We start from the raw sequence: 17,738 nt of genomic DNA, 5'->3' as shown, positions 1-17,738 counted from the left end.
AAGTGGGAAACAGCACTGGCAGAACGACGGGACTCCTCCCGTGCTCTCACCAGCTGTTGGTCTGGAAAGGCAGGCAGTGTGGCAAGCTGAGAGGTTTTAAAATGAAGTTTTCCAGGGGCGTGCTTGGCTGGCTGGAAAGGATGTGAGTAGGTACAGGAGACCCACACCAGTAAGCAGCTGAGAGCCGGACGGCGGCATGAGAAACTGAGACAAGCATGCAGGCGTGAGAGGGGCTGAGGATGGGGTGCGCTGGTCGGGCACAGCATGGTGAATACCAGGATTCTGCTTCGGGCTCTCCCACTGTCTCAGCGGGGTAAAGAAGGAAACTCTGAGGTGCCTCTCAAACTGTCAAATCAAACTGTCAAATAAAACGCAGATAACACCATCAACTTTACTTTCTTTCACCTTTATGGACCAATTCCTAGCCCATAATTTTCTCACTGAAGCCTCAGGCCCCAACTCTGGGGGTGAGAACACCAGCGTGACAGCAGATGGGAAGGTCCTATCTGTAGATGACACAGCAGTTGTCTGATGATTCAACCTCCAGTCGGTTGACACCATTTCCACTATCATTTGTATCTGCGGAAAACCAGGTTGGCCCCACAGTCTCAGTTATGAGTACCAGGGAGAGTCATTTTGAGGTTATTTTTAATATAAAAACACTTAAAACTGTTCCCGAAGACAGGACACACAGATGCACAGTGACGTGAGGAGGATGAGGACGAGGAGGACGATACAGCAGCATCGCGAGTTCCCCCACACAACCGTGCCCTGGACCGGGTCCTGCACCAGGGGAGGACCAGCAGCAGGCCTTCCTCTCCCGCTTTTGGGGACAGCCCAAAATTCACAGGCTGGTGTTTTGGCCATCGAGAATGGATGCCACCAGAGACAAGCCTGATTGAATTTTCCTGCAGGTCCTGAATGGGATCATGACATCAGCAGTTCCCCCGAGCTAACAGCCCGCAGAGTTGTGTAGGGAACACGGGGTTAGAGGGACACCCTGCCAACATGCGCGGAGTGACTACTGAACACACGTAAACACACAACATTCACAATCGCCATCAGAACTGCAAACAAAAGAGGGTTGTTCGGTTACACAAACACCCTGTCAGAGCCCAGGGGTTTGTTTTTTGACTGTTGAACTCCTCATCAGCAAATGGGAAATGGTATTTGTAAACCACACAACATAGGTTCTGTCTGAGGGGGTCTAAGCCTCATTATCCAGGACAGAGCCTGTAGAACGGCTAATCACTCCAGAACGTCAGCTCAGAGCCAGCCAGAACGAGGCCGGGCACAGGCCTACAGCCGCTGATTCCTATCTGAGCCCCTGAGTCAAAAAGTGACCCCAGCAACGACTCCCTTCACGGTCTCTGAGCAAACTCTCCGAAGCCCCGGGCACAGGGTGGTTAAAGGTTCTTCCTCTCAGAAGACTTCATATGGTTAGTAAATTCCGATCCCAACCAATCTCTCAAGGTTTTTCATGACGTGTTGAGTATGCCAATTTTTAATGTTTTATTTTTCTAAATTTTCCAAGAAGCTGCCTTACAACGCAGTGCACAGCGAGGCTATGTACCACTGAGCCCATCCATCAATGCTAGCTCTCGCAAGGGAATCGCTGGACACATTCTCGCGCTGTTGGCTCAATCAGGATGGTTCTTTTCAAAGTGTCTACGCTGTAATTCTTTGACAACTCGGACTTTCTCAGGCTTTCAGCAAAACACTGCTAAAATTCAAGGGAAACCACAACTCAAAAGGTCTTCCCACTGCTTTGGCACAGAGCACCCCCAAAGTCCTGCAAGCCATCAAAAGACTCAGCTTGCAAACTCAGGCTCTGTCTGGAGAGAGACGGAGAGCACGCTTTCTGGCAGGGGAGCAGCTGGGGAGCTGCAAGGACACACAGAGAGCAGCCACTTCAATGCAGCCACCCCGGGGACAGAAGAGAATGATGCCCAGTGGGTGCTGAGAACCTGGTGGATGCTCAATCCATGTAACAGAGTGCTGCATGCTCGTAGGGGGTGTGGGGTGTGGGGTGAGTGGGGGGGTGTGGGGTGTGTTGGGGTGTGGGGTGTGCTGGGGGGTGTGGGTGTGGGATGTGTGGGGGTATGTGGATGTGTTGGAGTGTGTGGTAGTTGTGGGGGTGTGTTGGGGTATGAGGGATATGTAGTGTGTGGCGTGTGTGATGTGTGTAGGGCATGTGGGGGTTTGGGGTATGGGGGTGTGGGGAATGTGGGTGGTGGCGGGTGTGGGGGATATGGGGCGTGGGGTGTGTGTAGGGTTTGTGTGCAGTGTGGGAAATGTGGGGTGTGTGGAGTGGGGTGTGGGGGCTGTGGGATGTGTAGAGTGTGTGTAGGGTATGTGCACGGTGTAGGGGATGTGGGGTGTGTGGAGTGGGGGGTGTGGGGTATGGGGTATGTGTGGGCGGTTGAGGAGTGTGTGTGTAGCATATATGTGGGGTGTGGGGGATGTGGTGTGGAGTGGGGGGTAGGGGGTGTGGAGTGGGGGTGGGGGATGTGGGGTGTGGGGGATGTGGGGTGTGTGGAGTGGGGGGTGGAGGATGTAGGGTGTGTGGAGTGGGGTGTGGGGGATGTGGGGTGTGTGGAGTGGGGTGTGGGGTGTGGGGGCTGTGGGGTGTGTAGGGTGTGTGTAGGGTATGTGCACGGTGTGGGGGATGTGGGGTGTGTGGAGTGGGGTGTGGGGTGTGGGGGCTGTGGGGTGTGTAGGGTGTGTGTAGGGTATGTGCACGGTGTGGGGGATGTGGGGTGTGTGGAGTGGGGGGTGGGGGGTGTGGAGTGGGATGTGGGGTGTGTGGGATGTGGGGTGTGGGGTGTGGGGGATGTGAGGTGTGGGGTGTGGGGGATGTGGGGTGTGGGGTGTGGGGGATGTGGGGTGTGTGGAGTGGGGGGTGGAGGATGTAGGGTGCGTGGAGTGGGGTGTGGGGGATGTGGGGTGTGGGGGGTGTGGGGGATGTGGGGTGTGTGGAGTGGGGGGTGGAAGATGTAGGGTGCGTGGAGTGGGGTGTGGGGGATGTGGGATGTGTGGGGGGGGATGGAGGATGTAGGGTGTGTGGAGTGGGGTGTGGGGGATGTGGGGTGTGGGGGGTGTGGGGGATGTGGGGTGTGGAGCATGGGGGGTGTGGCATGGAGGGTGTGGGGGATGTGGGGTGTGTGGAGTGGGGGGTGTGGGGGATAGGGTGTGTATGGGGTGTGTGTGTGGTGTGTGTAGGGTATGTGTGGGATGTGGGGTGTGTGGAGTGGGGGATGTGTGGTGTGGGGGATATGGGGTGTGGGGGGTGTTGGGGTTGGGGGGATGTGGGTTATGTGTGTGGCTTCCTTACAGCTTCTATCTGGACCCTGCATCTTCCTAGGTAAGACTCCCAGATGACCGTGCACCATGAGAATATGCCACTGTTTCCTTTCTAGTTGGGGAGGAAACAAGGAGGACCTTCCCAGAGGGCGAGAGGCCTGTCCCAAGTACGAGTGACAGAGCTGTGGAGATGGCCCATCCTTAGCTGTCAGGACTCAATGTGGTCACGGGGGGGCCCAGATGTGAAACTCAGACACTCATCACCTCAGCAGGTCTGATTCGAAAGCCGCTCCAGCCAACTCCGGCTCTGGGAAAGGCAGCTCCACCCCTGTTCTATGCTCCTGGGAGTGCGGTGGGGGGAACCGAGGTCCCTGCCTGGGCGGCTGGTTGGCCTCCACCACTCCCAGGGAGCTGGCTTTCCAGCCCAGCGTCGCACTGGCTCAGGCCTGGACAGCTGCTGCCGGTGTGCTGCCCTCACCTCTGGTTCAGTGTTTTTTCCTTTTGATTCATTTACTCTCATGTCACTTTTCATTTTAATTTGTTGTGTTTATGTATTTAGAAAAGTTGCCTTAAGAAACATTTTGGAAGAAAGGCTGAAAAAATAAAGCCATCATTGTCACTGACATCTCATAAACTGTTAATCCTGAAAAACAAATATATATATATATTTTTTTCCTTGGTTCTGTACTTTAAAAGCCCCAAACTGTTTTTTAGAAAACACTGATTTTTTTAAAACTGAAATTTGTTTAGCTTTGGCTGTTTCTTATGCCAAGTCTCAAAGAATAATTCACATCTCTAATCATCTATTTTTTAGGCCTTGAGTAGGCAGGGAGTTAATTCCTAACACAACAAATCTCACCAGGGCTTGAGAGTCTCTCTAGATGAGAAGGCAGAGACAAGAGTAGAAGCAGCTGCCCAGAGGGCCCGGCCGGGAGCTCCGTGGCACCTGGACCCCTCAGACCAGCCCTGTTGGTCCCTGCACAAGCCCCTCCACACAGTGCCCCAAGCCGGGGAGTTGCCAGACGAGTGCCCTCCACATGCCAAGCCAATCTTCGTATGAAATAGGACCATGGAAGGCACCAACTTCCATGTGAGGGCAGCTCCCAGCTATCTAATTCAACACTTCAAGGCCGGCTCCACAGACAGGCCAGATGCTGCCACCTTCCACTCACCATGATGACGGAGACCCCGGTGGTAGTGCTGTTCTGTTTGGGGAGCGCATTATTAAAGTGCTGTTTTAGTTTACCTGTTACCTCAGCTTGCATGTTATTCTCCTGGGAGGCATCATCCTACAGGAAAGAAAAGAATCAAATACAATGCTTTTTCCATCCTCCCATTTCAGCTGTCTTTTCCTTAAGAGTCTCCCTCCCAGCCCCACCCTCCTGACCTCTTCCTAAATGGGCCCCTCTTAGCCACAGAATTAGGGAAACAATGACCTTTCAAAAATAACTATTGTTATTCAGCAGTCCCAGGCCCTCAGAAAGACCCCACACCATTCCCTTTGCCCCTCAGTACTAGAGTAGGCCCAGGAGAGGGCACAGGTCTCCCGGGACACAAAGCAGGACACCCTTCAGGCTACTGAGACCCTCGCCCAACGCACACGATTTAGTATGATCCCTCCCATGGAAGCATCAAAGGTAATTGTTTTTCACTTTAATCAAGAATTCATTTAGTTGTTAGTCTTTATTGCTTATAATAAACAAAAAAAAAATGTGGCATCTTAGCTACTTGGTCCAAGAGCCACATCATTTAGCCCAAGAGAGCAGCAAGCAGGGTCCAGAGAGACTGCACCCTGATGGCGAGTGGGTGGGGCAGTGGAGGTGCACAGGGAGCTCCCAAACCCAAGTCAACAAAGCCCTGGGCTAACTAAACTAACTTCACTCTCCTGGAGCCTCCCAGCAATGAGGGAAATGGATGGGAGAAACGTAATTCCCACAGTCCCCATTTATTGGATTGTGTTTCCCTCCCAGAGACCACCCGAGCCTCTGGGAGGGAACTCTAGTCAATATCACATGTCTCCACCCAGCTCTGAAGGGACCATGTCTCAGCCTCCCCATCAACAGCAGGAGGTCTCCTGAAAGCACGTGCCCTGAAGGCAGAGAGATCAGAGTCTGAAACAGGCTCATCTCCAGTGCAAACCCTGGAAACTCTCAAACCCTGGAACCACAGAAGACGAGAGAGAAGAGCCTCCTAAAAGAGCACTGTGGCCAATTCCATTTTGCAGATAAGGAAACTGGGGCCAAGAAAGGGACAGTGACTTGCCCAGGTGACTCGCGGGACAGGGTCTCAGACTGGGACCCTGGTGCCAACTGCTTTGTTGGGGAGCCATCTTCATGCTACTTGCTCAATGGGAAAGACAGATATTCTATCTACCATGGAGCTTGGATGTATAACGTTTGCATGTGTAAACATCACAGTGAGGAACCGTGCTGTTGGCCACAGAGCACAGTGATGCCCATTCCCTGGGAATGTGGGTACTTACTGACACCCAGGGGTGACTCAGGATTTGTCCCGCAGTACACCGAGCTTCAACATTTACCTGAAGCATTTGACTGATTAATTCCTACAAATAAATAAACAAGACAGACCACAGAGAAGGAGATAATTCAATATCACAAAAGAAGATAATTCCAGCATAAATATAGAAATCTGAGTTTGTAGCAAGCACTTCAGAGAAGAGCCAGCACAGCTGTTAGCTGATTCAAACTTAAACGTGATTACACCTACTCTCCTAACGCCTTATAAGCAGTGCAAAAGAAGAGACGGTCTCTCCTGAGTCCACATGAAACTAAGATGCTCTCACCTAAGAGTTCTGGTCATTGTTATTATTCCACAGTCTAAAACTGCAGTATTTCTCCTTTTGGCAATTCAGTGTGTTCTGCAGTTCATCCCTGTATCCCGATGTGGGCCCAATACATATTTCTCGAGTAAATGAAATAATGGATGTTGAGAGCTTAGAGGAGCACAAGAGGATGGAGGGAAACCGGAAAGACGGCCAGTCCAACTTTAAGAATTTTGCCAAGAACTTCAGAGACCATACCATAGGACGAACTTAAAAGAACAACCACACAATAAAAGCCAAGGAACTTTCTGCAATGCAATACCAAGAGTAGCTACAGCCCTGTGGAATGGGTGAGGACCCCACAACGTAATACAACCCACAGAAACAGGCCTGGAGGGTACCTTGGCAGAGTCCGTGATGTTATCCCAGTAGGGGGCCGGAAACTCCAGCTTCCCAGCCAAGATCTGGTCGAAGAGATCTTCCTGGAGATTGTTCTCGCTAAGCCAGTGACAAAGAAATGGAAGAAAAGTCAAAGTCACCATAGAGTTTTTCAACAAAATGCCCACGGGAAGAGTGGGGAAAGGAGTCCAGTCTCTGGCTTTGACTTGGGCATTCCATATCTCAATTATGTATCTCAATTCCATTTGTAATGACAGAACTTTTCCTTTTAGACAATGAGCCAAAGAACATTTCCATAGGCTGAGGAATTAAAGAGACAGAGACAACGACTCAAACATTTGCTTAATGAACGCAGAGTTTCAGTTTGGGAAGATGGAAAAGTTCAGGAAAGGGACGGTGGTGATTCTTGCTGCACACAATGTGAATGTATTTAGTGGTACTGAACTGTACACTTAAAAATGGTGAGAATGATTGATTTTGTTATATATATTTACCACACACACAAACACACACTCAAGAAAATATCGGAATCCACAAATAATGGAAATCCTCATTTCAGGGAAAAAAAAAAATCAGCATCTGCCCTCAAAACTATCATGGCAACAAGAAAGGAAAGGCAGAAAATCTGAGTCCGATCTCCTTTCCCTTCTTCCTTCCACTTTAATAGCCAAAGGTCAGTGGAACAGCCAACATATGAAAAAGTTATAAGGAGTTCAGGATCCGGATAAAACATTCATGAAATAATTAGTTCACTGTTGGAAACTGACTTTAAGCTCAGTCTGAGAGGAAGGGCCAACCCAAGACACCAGGCAGAATGGCACAGGCTGAGGCAAACCCATGCCAGTGGCTCACAGGGGCATCCCTCCCACCTGCGCCTGACCGTCCCACCCTCGGAGGTGCACTTACACAGTCAGTGCCTGATGAATACAGGCTGACCTGACTTCTCCTGAATGTCATGAAAATGTGGAAACACCACTGGGAAAGATGTCCCCAACCTCCCAAATAACTTAACCTCCAGAGCCCCCTCACTTGGTGGGTGCATCGATGGCTAGAGTGAGGAACAGCATCATTAGCTTTCCAGGCCATTACAAGGCCCCACGAGAAAGCTCAGAATGGCCTGTTGGAGTCAACATCAAAATCCAGGAGTGCAAGTTAAGTATCACCCGGCAAGTGTGCAAACATTTCTTGGAATTTCTTCACCCAGCCTTTGGGGTTTTGCTACCAACCCCATCAAAGGGGAACAAGGGCAAGCGTGGTGTCCTGAGAAACAGACCATTCAGCACAGTGTCTAGACACAAATTCTAGGGCTGTTGTGATGACACAGTTCCCTCCTTCCTGTTCTATTAAAAAGAGTAGAGTTGGCTGGGTGTGGTGGCTCATGCCTGTAATCCCAACACTCTGGGAGGCCGAGGTGGGTGGATTACCTGAGGTCAGGAGTTTGAGACCAGCCTGACCAACATGGTGAAACCCTGTCTCTACTAAAAATTAAAAAAACCCCAAAAATCAGCCAGGCATGGTGGTACACACCTGTAATCCCAGCTACTCCGGAGGCTGGGGCAGGAGAATCCCTTGAACCTAGGAGGCGGAGGCTGCAGTGAGCTGAGATCGTACCACTGCACTCCAGCCTGGGTGACAGAGCAAGACTCTGTCTCAAAACAAACAAACAAACAAACAAAAAAAAACAAACAACAAACAAACAAAAAAGAGTCAAGTTTCTGAGCTTTGTAAATATTAATGACATTTAAGAGCAAGCCCAGCTGAACGGACACCCATTGGTCCATGGAGTTTGGTGAAGAGGCACACTGAGGAGCAAAAGTCAGGACAGATAACTGGGCCAGGCAAGAGAAAGAGATTCCCACCACTGTCCCAAAGAGCGATTTCCTGTGAATGCCCACAGGTTTCTTAGTGTCCGCATGTTTTCTTTCCTTTTCACTGTTATTTCCCTGCTGAGTGAGCTCAGCTTACTGCTCCTTCAAAGTGAGTACAGAATACATCTAAGATTATTAGATTTAGTGGAAAACTTCAGAAAACCAGAGGGCTCCAACATATGATGTTAGAAAAAGATATTAAAAATGAGCTATGTCCACAATCATTCTTTTTAGTCATCCTTACCTATTATTCCACTCACCTCTCCCGTATTTTTTTCTAGAATCTCAAATATCTTATATTTTGTTAATCCATATAGCTTTTGTTAATAAATAGCTAAAAAGCTGGAAGTGTGTGCGCAGCAGTCATTTATAGCAGCTGGTTCTTGGCAAAATACCCTGAGTCAACAAACAAAACCATAGGGTGTCTCAGCAATGAGAATGAGACCCCGAAGTATCCACTGTGAGTTGCAAGAGCTTTGACAGTTGGGGCCTGCCCTGCACTAGAAAAACAGAAAGTTAATTTATCTTTCTTAGCAGTCATGTAAGAAAAACTGTTCTGATTAAATCCACACTGGATTTGGTATCACACTGATACTCTGCAATGTGGCTGAGATTCTTCAGGGCACTTTTAAATTCTAAAACAATATAGCCTTTGGACCAAGGTGCTGTTAAGTCTAAAAATGTCCATTAAGAAAAACTTGAAAAACAACAAGAGAGTTTGTGCACACGCTCTCTTTTCAACGACAAAGCATTAAAATTCAGAAAAGGTAAACCTGAAAATGTTGTAAGCTATTTCCCAAATGATGTTCAAACGTTCCACTTAGAGCATTTTGCGCATGTTTTAAGAGAAACAAAAACTTCAGTATAGTCATACAAATGATACTTTTTGTCAGTGACCCTAAGAGCAGACTTGCTTAGGCAACAACTAAAATTTTGGGTGCCTCTGAAAAACCAATCTCCTTCTCGGTAATGATGAACCTGATGTTGAAAAAGACTAGAGGGAGATGGTCCAGGCGCAGTGGCTCACACCTATAATCTCAACACTTTGACAGCCTGTGGTGGGAGGACTGCCTGAGGCTAGGAGTTCAAGACTAGCCTGGGCAACACTGCAATGTGGTCTCAGCTACTCAGGAGGCTGAGGGAGGAGGACTGCTTGAGCCAGGAGTTGGAGACTGCAGTGAGCTATGATCATACTACACTCCAGCCTGGTCAACAGAGACCTTGTCTTTTAAAAAATAAATTAAAAAGGTTAAAAAATAAAATTTACAGACTGGGAAACAAAGTGAGACCCTATCTCTACAAAAAAAAAAAGCTGGGCATGGTGGTGTGTGCTTGTAGTGCCAGCTACTTGGGAGGCTGAGGTGGGAGGATTCCTTGAGCCTGGAGTAGGCTGTGATCACACCACTGCACTCCAGCCTGGATGACAGAGCAAGATCCTGCCTATAAAAAAGAAAAGAAAAAAAAAAAGACTAGAGAAAGAATGAAAGATGCTACAGTCAGAGAATCTAAAACTGTAAATTCCAAATAACAATTTTAGTTTAAATGCTTTGGGTTAAAGTTGTCTTTTGTATAAAACAAAGAGACTATTTTGAAATATTTGAAAGACTTTTAAGTACAAATGTAGACAATCTATTTTATACCAAATTTATTTACCATATACCATTTCGGTAATTTATGACATACATTTCTGTATTATGGTAGGTTATAAAATCTACCCAGAATGTTGCTGTATGCCATGAAGACACTTTAGTAACACGTTTTTAACATTACAGATTCTCTTTCATCACAATATGATATAAAAGAGGGAAAGCAGTCTTAATTTTTAAAAGCTACCTGGAGGTCTATGGCCTGCTTCTGAAGGCAGCACATAAGGGCAGCAGCCTTCAGAACGTAGCTTTACTGCTTTTGATTAGCCAAACTTATCTCTAGACCCCACAAAAAAGCTGCTCCCCATTCAGTATCAATCCATGATAAATACATCCTGTTCAATTTGAGTCTCACTTTTGTTAAAAAGTAAAAAGCAGTGAAAAGAAAAAATTCTCAGGCTGCACCGGCAACTGGAAACACTAGAGGGAGTTGTGAGCACACAGTCCTCAAACTCATCCCCCAAGACCCTTTCCCAGCTGATCCCAGCTTGGGTTAGCCAGGGAAGGGAACTCCGCTGTAATTGGCCCAGGATCACCTGTCATCAAGATGCATTCCCCTTCTTCATTTGACCAAATCCCGAAACATGACATCACTGAGACCAGCCAAGGCCTGGTGTGACTGTAAAAATGGCCACGAATTATTCCCTTCCCACTATGTGCTTAGCTCATTTTCTCCCACATTTACTCTGGGTTTGACTTGATTTGCTTAATGGCACACCAAGTGTGAGGTGAGCAGAGACTGAGGAAGTGCTCGGGGAGTAGAACTTGCCCTGTTTCTGGCTGCTGGGGAATCCTGCATCCACTCTCATGGAAGCCCAGGACAGTGCTTGCATGATGAAAGCACAGGGCCAAGTCATCTCTCTTGTCCCAGTGGACACTGAGCCACCTACCAGGCATGCAAGTGGGGCCATCCTAGACCATCAAGCCCCCACTGAGCCAGCCAGCTCAGAAGATTCACTCAACTGATCCATGCAATTGTTTCATACTCCTAACTTCAGGGGTAGTTTGTTACTCAGCAAAAGCTAACTGAAATGTGCAGTAATTCTACAGTCTGTGTAACCCACCTAGTCAACGACTTTGGTGGAAGACCATGATGTTGACGGCCAGATGAAAATATCTTTCCACCTACAAAAACTCCACTAATACCACAAAGGTCTCACTCAAATGCTACATCTTTCATTAATGCTACATCCTTGTGATATCCCTGAACTAAGCACTCCCTCATGCTCTGCTTATTCTCTTTGATCAATAAGTCTTGTGAGGTGTGTCTTTATCTATAGCATAAGGCTTTCAAAAGTAGAGACTAACATCTGTCAGTCTTATGTTTACTGCAATGCCAATTAGAAAATTGTTCAACTCAATGGAAAAACTGAGAATGTTAAAAAGATAATCCTTTCAACTTTTCTGTATGTTTGAAAGTTTTCATAATAAAATGTTGGAGGGAAAAGAAGATAAAACCATTTTTCACTTACTGACCCAGAACAACACTATAAACACCATGCCATAGACTAAATGTTCATGTCTCCCCAGAATTCCCATGCTGAAACCTACTCCCCACTGTGATGGTGGTAGGACATGGGATCTTTGGGCAGCCATGCTATTGTTAAGGGTGGAGCTCTCCTGAATAGGATTAGTGCCCTTACAAAAGACCCCAGAGATTCCCTTGTCCTTTCCACCGTATGTGGTTAGGGTGATGAGACGGCTCTCTATGAACCAGGAAGTGGGCCCTGAACAGTCACCAAATCTGTAGTACCTTGATCTTGGAATACTCAACCTCCAGAACTGGAAGGATGAATTTTCTGGTATTTATAAGCCACACTGTGTACGGTATTTTGTCATGGCTAGTCAAATAAACTAAGGGAAACCACGACCTCAGGTTTTGTTCACCACTGTATTCCTAGCACTTAAAATCATGCCTGGCACACAGTAGCTACTCATTAGAGAGTTACAAAATGAACAAAGGAAGAGATTAAAGTTAAAAGAGGTCAAGAAAACTCAGAAGAAAACAGAACATGCACGGTTAGATGAACTTCTGCTTCAGAGTAATTCATTTGCTCCAGAGGGGAAGATGAAACTCATCAAAAGAGCTGTGGCTGAAGCCCCTCACTCATCCCCTGTGCAAAGACTGCCGGGCCCAAGAGTGTGCTCCGTGCCCGGCTCACACACCCTGACCATTGTCAGGGGCCATCTCTGCTCCCACCAGGTGAAGCAAATGGTTATCAAGACTCAGTCAGTCTGTGTATTCCCAGGCCTATTTATACCACAAGTGTTTGTAATTCTATTCTTAATTAAATGTCACGTGAACCAATAAAATGAATTTTAAGAAGAAACAGATCCTGTTTCTATGAGAACAAAGTTGAATGCTTTAGAAAGATATAAAAATTGCTCTCAATTATAATTGAGTGTGCGAGATCACTACGAAGAACTGGAAGACAACATACCTGGAAGGATTCGGACTGCTTCACAAGGCTCTTTAAATTTTGCTGTCATTTGAAAAAATGGAGAAACTGGACATGGTAGACACCGTATTATGGGTTTATTTTTATGAAAGAATGAACACTGAAAACTCAGAGGACCAACCAAACACAAAGCAAAGGCCTTCACCTCGCATCTAAAGTATGCTAATGAGAATACACATTAATAGGCTGTAAATTAAAAAGTGAAAGGTTTTTTATGTAATTTTTAACTGGCATATTTAGTGACCAAACAGTCCTGACTGCCAGGAGCAAAGTGTCTGCTTCTGGACCCAAGGGAGAGTATTTGCAATTCAAATACAGTCGCCCAAAAGGCCACCTACCTTCGGAATGGTGGGAATCCACAGAGAAGTATGTATGTGATCACGCCAGCTGCCCAAATGTCCACCTTCAGGCCATAGCTAGGAAAACAAAGTGGGTGAGGGGGAGAGAAATGATGACTCCCAAGAACCTTCCATGGTACTGGAGTATTGCCTTTAATTGTTGGGAAAAGGATTACTTTGGTGTTATTCATTTCATTTCACATAGAGATGAATGAATCACCCTTTAGAAAAAGGCATCTGTTTCTGCCAACCTAACCACAGTCTTGCTGACTACTACCATATTCTCAAGAGAGGCCTTGGGACACAAGTCCAGGCCAGGGCTCTGACCAGGTAAGCATAAAGTCTGCTTCCTGAGGTCTAAATCATGGTGCAGGCAACAGACTCTCTCCTTTCCATTTTCCACCTTCACAGGAGGCACTGTATACACAAGCAGCAGCCGCAACAAAACAGACCTTTCTCACCAACTGTATACAGAAGCAGCAATAGCAACAAAAACAGACCTTTCTCACCAAAGTTAAAGGACTAACCAGGGCCACCAGAAGTCTTACCCAGTTTCAGCAATGATTTCTGGAGCCACATAAGTGGGTGTGCCACAGACTGTGTATAAAGGGCCTTCTACCACAGTAGCAAGCCCAAAGTCTCCCAGTTTCAAAGACTTGGTTCCATCGGGATATTCACACACCTGAAACAGAAATCAACCAACCATCAGAAGGTTTTGTTTTTTCCTCAACAAGTGCAAGAGGGCTCTTGGAATGAGGCAGAAAGGACACAAATACATTTACTGTTAAACTCCAATGAAATTTCTCCTTGTGATTCTTTTTTTGAAGACAGGGTCTCACTTTGTTGCCCAGGCTGGAGTGCAGTGGCATGACCACAGCTCACTGCAGCCACAACCTCTGGGCTCAAGTAATCCTTCCCCCACCGAACTCCTGCCAAGTAGCTGGAACTACAGGTACATGCCACCACACCAGGCTCATTTCTTTATTTTTTGTAGAGACAGGGTCTCCTTATATTGCCTAAGCTGGTCTTGAACTCCTGGGGTCACGAGATCTGCCCACTCAGCCTCCCAAAGTGCTGGGAATACAGACGTGAGCGACCATGTCCGACCCCTCCTTGTGATTCTAACACCATTGATTTATCTTTGTTGCTTTAAAGCACTTTTTCTCTTCAGAGATTTTGCATGATTGTGTGAAATTTGGAAAAATATTTTCCACTTTTGCAGAAAGTTCCTTACCTAGAAGTACAATGAACACACGTGCTTGCTTACACAGTAGTTAGGGTGTAGGCGGGTGTGTACCTGATAGGCATGAGAGAGGCCTCTAATCCTGGAGGTAGAAACTGACCTTTATTTAGCATTTACTGTGTGTGACATACTTGAGAGCCCAAGAAATGGTGTATTAAGAGTCCACCAAAGCACTTGGTGACCTCCACGGGACTAGCATGTTTAATTCAGAAAATAAAATTGGGGGCAGCGATGGGGTCCTTGTTGTCCGGACAGTCAATGATGAAATATAAATATCAGATAGGGGAAAACCTTAGAAGTTTAGAAAGAAAATGACCTTTGGGATCAGGCAGCCTGAACTTCCATAACAAGTCCACACATCTGGTTGTGTGACTTCTGAAGGTCACATAAGCGCTCTGAGCACATTCCCTCATCTAGGAAGTGCGATAATGCCAGCACCTCCCTTGTGAAGTTGGTGTGAAGGTGAAATGAGACAAAGCTCAGAACAGGGCTCAATAAATGCTCCTTCCTTGTGGGTAATGATAAAGGCGAAAAAATAAAAGTAAAAAAATTAAAAATGTTCTTTCCATTTCCTAGAAGGACTGGCTGATTAGATAATTATCACATTGGAAAAGGTTTAAAAATGCTGGTGGAGATGTGACTGTTTATGCTTAAAGAACCTTTCTAGAAAGCATTTCAGCAATATATAGCAAATTTCTTTATATCAATTATAACCTTTGACGCAAAAGTCTACTTCTCAAAACCTACTCTAGGGGAATACAGATGGACCCAAGGATGCTAATCTCAGAATTTGTCTATGACTTTTAAAAACTAAAGGCAACATAAATGGGTAACAGGGCAATGACTAATTAGGATACATTACCATAATAAAATATTACATACTTTCTAATAAGCATTTTTCAAATATATTAATCATATGGGAAACAGTCACTATTACACAGAGTTAAAAAATGCACAATTATATATAAAATACTCAAAAATGTTAACAAGTTTATCTCTAAGCAGTAGCATGAAGGATTAAATTAATTTTCTTTATACTTTTCAGTGGTTTCTAAAATGTTTACAATGAACATGTGTTGGTTTCATAGTAATTTCATATATAAGCAAAATTATGGGATAAATATAACTTTAGAAAGTTACATTCTAAGTGGATAGTTTTGGAAGCAAACAAGTGCATATGACAGCATAATTCAGGTTTCACCATGCAATCCTGAACCTGAGTGTACAGTCTGTCTCTTGGATGTCCATTTTGAAAACATGGAATTTCAGAGAATAAACTGCTGCAGAGACCTAGTCTATACTCATTGTAATGCCTGTTTCTATTTTTCTATTTTAAGCATATTTAGTTTGCTTTGTCTCACATTTTGCTGAACCAGATATTTATCTCAACTACTATTAGCTGTAGAAGGAGAAAAATTTAGAAAATGATGTTTTTTCAAGATAAGCATGTTAGCAACATCATCCATTAGTCTGCTACTTAATGAGGGGGAGTGATTTAAATAGTCATCAGTAAAAAGCATGGAGAACCACAAGGCTCCCCAAGGACAGTAATTCCCCAAGTTTTAAAGGCATTTTAAAAAGGACAGCGGTGAAATACCTCCCTTACCTGTGATGTCCTTATCCATTTAATAAGAATATGTTTCACCTTTACTATCTGAATAACGTTTTCCAGTCTTATATACTGAATACACATCCCTAACACATATCTTTGACTTTAAAGTTCACAGGAGTAATGATGAAGATTTTGAGTTCCTCATAGATATTTACAACTCTGAGTCAGCCCACAAGTCAGCAGAAACATTTCCAAAGATATGAATGATTCAGCCTAAAGTAATGGATTCCAGATTCTTAGTCACGTCACAGTCTTAGGAAAACTTTCCACCCATTATGTTTAATGTAAACATTAGCAAGAACAATCTGATATAATTATAGTTAGAATTTATAATGCTTTTACCAAAACCCAGACTTTGGAAAGAAATTTCCTAAGTAATTACAGTGATAAGAATGTTATAAGCACAATTTCCTAACTGTCTGTATCATGAGAGTTAAAACAAAAAGTTTTATAAATGTCACTGTTATTTTGTTTTTACAACTTAAAAACATACTCTTTAGGTACAATTTTTGAAAAATAGTGTTTATTTTAAAGACTCCATTTAGTGATGCCTAGGGATATTCAAAGGTTGCTGACAGATACTCAGAAGTCCCAGAAGTCCTGTTTTTCACATCCTCTATAAAGAATTCAGTCAGACGCAGGAGCATAAATAGAAAGGGACTGAACAGTCTATAACTGCTGAATTATGTCTGTGCAAGTGATATTCCTTGGCTAAACATCAAAAAGGAAGTGTCATTAGGGGCAGACAAGCCTGAAATCATATTTTATCTGATTCATCTCTCTTCAATGCTAGACACAGAAGCAAATATGTCTTAATATGAATACATTTCAGATCTTAGTGGGAGATTGTCTTCAAAGCAGGAAGAAATTATACATATATATCTCTCTAGATAAATACAGAGACATATACAGCATTACTTTAAAAACAATTGCCTTTAATAAAGAGGTGACTAGATGAACACAGACTCCAAAGGCTCTCTGGCAGAGTTCAGGTCTTCCCAGAAACTGACATTCTCGAGGACTTTGGAGATTTCAAAATTCTTCCAAACATTATGTCACTGGTCTTCTTGAGCCACCCCACTGGGCAATTAGGAAGAGAACTGTTACCTCCATTTTACGAATGAGGAGACTGAGGCGCACAGCACTCAGGTTACTAGTCATATGGCCAGGCAGGGGCTCCAGCCAGGACCATTATTCGTTCCACAGCACCATTCTGCAAGATTCGGTATCTGAAAAATAACTGGATAGGCCTGCCAGAACCCTGACTATAGCCTGCACTTCCTTACAGATTTTGAGTGAATTTAAACAATAACAACGGTGAGAACTCCAGCCCTGCAGTGTTCAAACGCCCCACCACAAGCTGTGAGATGCTTCTGTCAAAAGTTGCTCTCAGAATGCAAAAATAAAAAATGCGAGGAATGCAGATCCCACATACAAAATGAACACTGCGTGTTCTCTAAATAAAATGTCAACTTCATGATTTAGAAGGACTTCAAATATGAGAAACCAACCCTCTTCTCTTCTCTCCCCTATCCCCAGAACTCCTGGACAACCTGAATTTATCACTGGTCTCTCATAGTTAACTCTGACACGGCACCACCAGGCTGTAACTCACAGCATTAACGGCCACCCCTGTGCTCCCTGACACAGCTACCAATACATCTCCACTGGCAGGGTTTTAAATTATGATGCTGCTTACCGGATAGGGGGATGCAAATCAGATGTCTGAATGCTCTGGTGTTTAAAAACTGAATTAGTTCTTAGAGCAAGAAGAGGCCGACAGTCACTCTGGGTATTTACTTTTAGTATCTCAGCGGCACCCTCTCCTCCCAGGCCAATACCAACCTGCTGACTAAATCTAGAAACTGCCAAGTGATCTAGTTAGGTTTTCGATGGCAAACACATTTTACTGAGATATATGAGGCTAAGGTTGTTTCTGAAGGCTCGACAGAGCCTTTCTACATCACACATTCGCCTCTTCCAGAGGTCAGTTTTATCCTCTTCTTCCTTCTCCTCCCTTTCTAGGCTAACACAAGGGGCCTGCTATAGGTTTGGGAAGGGGTGGACGCTCATCTAGGCCAGGTGAGA

General features: G+C 45.3%; 1 protein-coding gene across 15 annotated transcripts in view; it reads right to left on the bottom strand.

The window, feature by feature from the left end:
• The window catches only part of DCLK2 (doublecortin like kinase 2), a 180,701-nt gene that overhangs the window by 3,588 nt on the left and 159,375 nt on the right, over window positions 1–17,738 (bottom strand). For 6 of the 15 annotated variants that reach the window (XM_005556049.4, XM_005556050.4, XM_005556051.4 and 3 more), the window contains 5 exons: window positions 13,344–13,477; window positions 12,796–12,873; window positions 6,487–6,583; window positions 5,786–5,866; window positions 4,476–4,592 (listed from right to left, as the gene is read on the bottom strand). In XM_005556049.4, the coding sequence (XP_005556106.2) occupies window positions 4,476–4,592; window positions 5,786–5,866; window positions 6,487–6,583; window positions 12,796–12,873; window positions 13,344–13,477 (507 nt within the window). Of the gene's footprint in view, window positions 1–275; window positions 359–4,475; window positions 4,593–5,785; window positions 5,867–6,486; window positions 6,584–12,795; window positions 12,874–13,343; window positions 13,478–17,738 lie in introns of those variants that run through there. The other 9 variants (XR_277458.5, XR_012435155.1, XR_010586616.1 and 6 more) reach the window with 3 other exon arrangements.

This window comes from Macaca fascicularis, chromosome 5 (assembly GCF_037993035.2).
Source record: "Macaca fascicularis isolate 582-1 chromosome 5, T2T-MFA8v1.1".
Lineage (NCBI taxonomy): Eukaryota > Metazoa > Chordata > Mammalia > Primates > Cercopithecidae > Macaca > Macaca fascicularis.
The sequence above is the reverse complement of the archived record's forward strand: the minus strand, read 5'-3'. Positions and strand labels throughout refer to the sequence as shown.